The sequence below is a fragment of the Manis pentadactyla genome, chromosome 4 (genome assembly GCF_030020395.1).
Source record: "Manis pentadactyla isolate mManPen7 chromosome 4, mManPen7.hap1, whole genome shotgun sequence".
Classification (NCBI taxonomy): Eukaryota; Metazoa; Chordata; class Mammalia; order Pholidota; family Manidae; genus Manis; species Manis pentadactyla.
The window spans coordinates 34,559,255-34,565,952 of record NC_080022.1 but is presented as its reverse complement, the minus strand read 5'-3'; the positions used below and the strand labels follow the sequence as shown (position 1 = coordinate 34,565,952).

Here is a 6,698-nt window from a genome sequence, read left to right as displayed (position 1 = left end):
TTGTGTGTGCAAAGGGATGAATGGTGTCTTTTATTCCACCATCTTGCTGACATAATTTCTGAAAATTCAGGACTAATTTAAGAGTTCCTAAAGCCAGAAGGGATCGATCTCTTTTCTCAAGAACCTATGTGTTAGGGCCTGGATGCAGATTAAAGCTGCAGGAGTAGTAAGCAAAGTCCTTCACTGGGTTCCTGTTTTCTGAGGTCCTCCTAGCAGGATCTGTCAAACCTGCACAGGATGAAATAGAGTTCTCTGGACTTGAGGACCTTCTAGTCCAGTGGCCAGGGGAGCAGAGTAGATAGGAATTAAACTATTACAAGGGTGGGAAAGGAAATACAAGAGCAAGATGTTATGAGAGGCTGACATTTAATGAGGCCATCATCTCAGAGAATCCCTAGGTTTTGATGGCTCCTCTCAATAGTGTCTCCACAGTGGCACTGGCCTCATGGAGGTGCCTTGAGCCCATACCTTGAAGTGACAGTGGCCCCTGCTTACACAGTGGCTTTGAAAATTCCATTTATTTTTGCAGGAGTCCAGCTCCTGCAGTGGGGAGGGTGTTGCCGGAAAGGATGAGACGGAGTCAGTGCATGGAAAGACAGGACGCAGAGTCAGTTGAAGGAGGTCTCTCGACAAAGTGCCGATGACATCTTTATTTATACCATTTTGCACAAGGATATGATTATTTTTTATTTGTTCTTTTGATTAACAAGCATAGGCAAGCTTTTTTCTTTCTGTTTCCTTCTAATCTATACGTGGTTAGCCAACTGTCAGACAGGTGACCTTTTTCTGTTCCTTGACTGAAACTTTTCCTAGCAACATGTACCTGATTGTGTCTCTCATTTCTATGCAATGCAGTTTCTAAATAAGGCATGTGACTGCAGAAGCATGCAGCATGAAGCAGTGACTATGGAGTCTATCAGCTCAGGGTGAAATACAGGTCACTCACTGCTACAGTTAGCTAGGCAGGTATCATCATCTATATTTCTAATGCAATGGGTACATTTGAATTAGATATATGTGCCCTCATAGGACACAGTAGGCAGCAAAATAAATTTCCCTACCTTATCCATATTTCTCTTTCTTCTGGGCGGATACCAAAATTTCCCTGATGTCTACTATGCAGGTCCCCATGGCCTCATCACTGTAGGGACTAAACAATCTCTTACGTGGTGAATAATGCAGGGGCACTCATATCACAAAAACTATTTCTATTTTACTCATGTATTAGGAACTATAAACAATCAAGTCAGATATGATTATTCATTTGATTTCTCTACTTTATATGTGAATCCTACATAGAGATAGATGCAAGATAAAGACGGAAAGCATGATTTAGTGCTGTAAGAAAGCAAGTGTAGATGATCAGGTCTGTGCCTATAGACTAGGTATTAATCCAAGTTAGACAAGGGCAACGAAATGTCCACGGGTGTAGCAGATTTCTCTCAAAACTGGGGGGGTGAGGTTCTAAGCCTCACCTCTGTTGGCCCCCATTTTCTCACCTGATGGCCCCCCTGCGACTGTGCCTGTCTTAGGTTGTTCCTCCCTTGAGGAATCTTACCCGTCTCTGGCTAACCAGCCATCTTCCGGGGCCATACAGGGAGCTGTAAAGCTGGTGAGAGAGAAGCCATATTCTTTGAAAAGGTTAGCTTTTCACTTTGCAGATTTATGCTCCGTGACTTCTATGCCCAGCACTTGTCTTGAGGTATCTTTACCACTTGGAATAATTATGGTACTTGGTAATTTCATGTATGAGGCACGAATTCTAGTAAAGGGCTGTAATTAGGAAGGAAGAAGAAAGCTATAGAAGTAGCAGATGGAAGAAAACATGAGAAGATTGATTAAGTGTCAGACAGGGTTATTCTATTCAGTAATCTCTCTTAACTCTATTTCCTTAATTTTCCTTTAGAACTCTTCATCACTAATCTCACTAGCATTGCAAACAAGGGGGGCATTCCCACTCAGGTGGAGATGGGGTAGTCAATGTTTGACTAGCTACCTGCAGGTTTTGGTATTCTATGCCAGGATCGCCATCTGGCCTCTGCATGTTCTATTCTTCAGGAGCACTGTCCTGAAAAGCTTCTGGGAAGTTTATGTTCTCCTTTCCATGCTGCTTATCAAAGGTTGGCTTAGTCTTTGGCAAAAATGCAAGCAAAAGCAAAGCCAACAGTATAATGGAGAATAACAAAGTCAAGGTGGGTAATAGGGGGAGCCAGCTGCAAAAGCCCTTGCTTTGCGGGGGTCTTCCTCCAGCCTGAGCTTTGCTACACAGCTTGAGTAGCATGGCTCCTGCCTTATTTTCAAGCAGTTATATGTACATCAATTAAATATAAAGCCATCTGTCACTTCTATGGATTTGGTGTAGGAGAGTACTTCAGAGTGCTCTCAGTTCACCACATGCAATGGCAGTCCAGTCATACACTTTGAATACTGCCTGGGGGAATTAATGTGGCTGGCTCTCTGCTCTGAGAGTCAAGATTTGATACCAGATGTATAGGAAACCTGGAAGTATATGGATGGCCACTTTGAACAGAAGTATAAACCTTGGTCATGTGCACATTAGGCCTCTGCCTCTAAAACTACTTCTTTGAATGGTTGCAGGAAACTGATGCTTTCCAGGATGGTTATCAGGAAGCTAGAAGCCCTGGGAGCACCCAGGAAAGTCTCTGGGAAAAATTTCCACAGTGGATACAGGTCTGTGACCACCCAGAGCCAGATGGGGTGCAATTCCAAGTTGGAAGACCTCTGTTTTCTTTTTTTAAAAATGGGATTAATAGTGGCTGCCATCTTCTGGGGTCATGGTGGGAAATGAGATAATATGTTTGAAATTTCATTTGTTTAACCAAATATCCAGTCAATGCCTGAGGAGGCAGGATATCTTTGAAAAAGTTTGAGGCAAGATCTCTGTAGATAATGGGGCATTCATAAATTCATCTAGATTTCCACCTCCACTGGTAGGTAGGAGTAGATAAGAACTGCATTTTTAAAATGTTACTCTGATTGTGTATTGGTGTGAGGGGCACTGGATGGAGCCAATTCCAGACCCTGGGGGGCCAATTAAGAGGCAATTGCATGAGATTTCAGGCAAGAGATGATGGTGGGCTAGACTAGGAGAGGGTCATCAGGGATGGAAAGGAAGGGTGTGTGGAATTGGGATTTGAGCTGAGTAGTTGAACTTCTTTTTTGTAGGATCCCACAACTGAAGATTTAATTCAGTTATCAGGCAACATAAAGACATTTAATTCTACATGGATTCTTTCCTTCAGACAGTAGAGGAAATTGAAGAGCTTCTTCAGGACCTCTCTGAGACATTTAAGACAAGAACCCCAGCTGTCCCAGAGCCACAGCTCTATATGCCTCTGACTGTCCATGATGAGGATGGACAACATGAGTCACCCCAGAACGAGGTGGTGACTCCCGAGGCCCACAGTGATGGCTTCAGCATGTCCTAGCATCCCTGAGACAGTCCTTGTCCAGAACCAAACAGTACCCTCTGTTAAAGCCTTGACATTCCCCCTGGACTCTTTAGATTTTTTTCTGTGGACCAAAAGATGACCTCCTTTGAACAGAGAAAATCAGCAGAAACATCCCTGATGACAGATGGCAATGACAACCCAAAGGCACTGTTCACTGATTGCCAAAAGATAACCACCACTGCAGACAAGATGACAATCCCCAATGAAAGCAGCCAGATGAAGACCCTCAGCGATGACCAGACCCTCTATGGAGGCCAGATAATAACTCTTAAAGGGGTCCACATGAAGACATTCAGTGGTGACCAGACCCTCACCAAGGGCCATACAGTGACTTTCAGTGGTAACCAAACCCTAGATGGGAGCCAGATGACAACCCCGTGTAAAGAGCAGTGGAGATCCTCAGTGATAACCAGACCCACAGTGGAGGTCAGATGACCTTCGGTGGGGACTAGACCCACTACTGGGGCTAGTGGAGGAAGGGATGCACGTGGAAACTCCCCGTTGAAGATCCTATGTGATGACAAGATCCTCTATGGAAGCCAGATGACCTTCAGTGGTGATCAGACTCTCTATGGGGGCCAGATGAAGGCCCCCAGTGCTAACCAGAATCCCCATGGAAGCCAGATGGTCTTCAGTGGGGACCAGACCCCCTACTGAGGCCAGATGAAGACTCCCAGTGATGACGAGAACCCCCATGGAGGCCAAATAACCTTCAGTGGGGGCCAGATGAAGACCCCTAATTATGACCAGGCCCTCTATGGAGGCCAGGTGAAGGCCTCCAGTGATGACCAGACCCTCTTTGGGGGCCAGGTGAGGGCCCCCAGTGATGATAAGACCCTTTATGGAGGCTGGATGGATCCCACCTGTGGTGACCAGATGTCCCATGGAGGCCAGATGACCTTCAGTGGGGACCAGACCCCCTACTGAGGCCAGATGAAGACTCCCAGTGATGACCAGAATCCCCATGGAGGCCAAATAACCTTCAGTGGGGGCCAGATGAAGACCCCTAATTATGACCAGGCCCTCTATGGAGGCCAGGTGAAGGCCTCCAGTATGACCAGACCATCTTTGGGGGCCAGGTGAGGGCCCCCAGTGATGGTAAGACCCTTTATAGAGGCTGGATGGAGCCCACCTGTGGTGACCAGATGTCCCATGGAGGCCAGATGACCTTCAGTGGGGACCAGACCCTCTGTGGGGGTCAGATGACCTTTAAGGGGGATTGTATGATGACCTTCTCTGATGGCCACACTCTCTATGGAGGCCATATATTGCCAGATCAATCACCATTGTTGCCGTGCTCAGGAGTCCCGTACTTTCCAAGTTGCCCTTTGATCCAATGGCAATCCATGGAAAAGCAGAAGAGTGATCTCAAAACCCAGAGATGTCAGTTCCAAAAGAAACCTGGCACTTCGAAGGCCTACACTTGTGCATACCAGGACTGTGGGAAATCATATGCAAAGCCTTCCCAACTCCGAATCCACGAACGCAGACACACTGGTGAGTGAGGGCAGAGGGATAGAGATGACAGGCAAGTGACTAAAGATCTGTGCCTTTACAAACCTTTAGGGTCATATGAGATTGTTGACACCTCCAAGCCTGGAACCCCAAAAGACCCCAGAAAAGTGGCCAATTTGAAAGGGGGGGATACAACAGTCCTAGGGACAGACAGACCCCAGTTCAGAGACAGAACCAACCCAGCTGCAGTGTTGACTGTGCTGGAATGGTGGGATTAAGTGGGCTTTTTTTTTTTTTACCTCTTAGGAATGGTCTTGACTTGGTCCAAGACTGCCCCTCTCTCAACCTCCTATTCCCCCACTGACTTTCCTGCTGACCCCTGCATCTCCTGTTTTCTCCTTTTTCTTTCCCTCCTTCATAGTTTTCCTCTCATCCTTCCAGCTCATGCTGCCCTCGTTGTCTTCCTCATTTACTCACTTCCTCCAGTCCCCTTTTTCTTGCTCTCCTGCAGTACCAACATGCCCCAAACCTTTTTCTTCTCCATTCACTTTCAACTTCCGTGTCCCCTGCTACCTTGAAGCATGACAAGTCTCTTTCTCCCTCTGGTCTAGGGGAGAAGCCCTACGAATGCAATGTGAAGGGATGCACGTGGAAACTCCCCCGTTCAGATGAGCTCGGCAGACACAGGAGAAAGCAGAGTAGAGAGCGACCCTACCTGTGTACTAAATGCAACCGGAATTTTGCACAATCTGATCACTTAAAGCAGCACCAAAGAATCCACAAATAATTTTAGTCCATGACTACAAACCCATCAGCCTATGAAGAAATGAGTACAGCTGAAGGATTTTCCCTGCTAAGCCTTTGTTTGCCCAGCCCCTAGCACTGTGCTGGCATATAGTAGGTGCTTAATATTATTCATAAACAGTTAAGATTTTCATTTATTTTTCCTAAGACATACAAGGAATACATGTGTGCATGTCAATAGAATTAAAAGCACTCTTCATTCACTGCCCTCTCCAGGGGCTGCTGCTTCTGTCGTGTGCTATAATCTTTCTAGATCTTGCTCTGTACATTCACCTCTGTGTGTACATGTAAAAATGTATATATGTCAACAATTGACATATATACATAGTTCAGATATGTAAAGAATGTAGCATTCTATATCTGAGCTCACGTCTCTTTGGAGCTCCATTTTTATGGGGTTGAGGAGAGGAATACTTGACCACTTCTAGTGTAAAATGGTCTCGGATTAAATAAAACTCACTTGGATGAGTACTTAATCTGTTCAAAAGTTGAACCTGCTGTCATGGCCGTTTCTTTCCTCAGACAAAGTGTCTCTGTCCCCTCTGCCTTCTCACTATGCTGTCAAGGACATAGTGGGTGATGGCACTGGCACAGAGGTGGTCACATGCTGGCTGCCAGGGTAAGGATCATTTGCCCTTCTATTGATCACTTATGCTGACAGATCTGCAGGTGCAGTGGCCTGTGATCTGTTTTTCTTTTCATTGGCATGGCTTCATAACTGTTCCCGAGGAGCAGAGGTCTTTCCCTCCTGACTAGCTCCTTCGCCCAGCTCCTGCAGGCCCTGCCCGCAAGCCTGGGTTTGATTCCCCTCCAACACCCAGCTTGTGAAACATCCCGCTGGCAAAAAGGTTTGGGTAAAGACACAGATGTGATTTATCCCACTCCTCCTTTCCAAGGGGAGCACCTTGAAAAGCCCTTTCTACCCAAAGCCCTAAAAGGGAAGCAGACCACAAATCCCCAGGGCTT

General features: G+C 46.2%; 1 protein-coding gene across 1 annotated transcript; it reads left to right on the top strand.

Moving 5' to 3' along the window:
* Positions 1 to 597: 597 nt before the first annotated feature.
* Positions 598 to 6,225, top strand: KLF18 (KLF transcription factor 18). Its single transcript, XM_057499449.1, is given in 6 exon segments — positions 598 to 3,415; positions 3,417 to 3,510; positions 3,513 to 3,899; positions 3,933 to 4,395; positions 4,512 to 4,970; positions 5,540 to 6,225. Coding segments are annotated over 6 exon segments (1,749 nt in total). The 5' UTR covers positions 598 to 3,245; the 3' UTR covers positions 5,716 to 6,225.
* Positions 6,226 to 6,698: the final 473 nt, after the last annotated feature.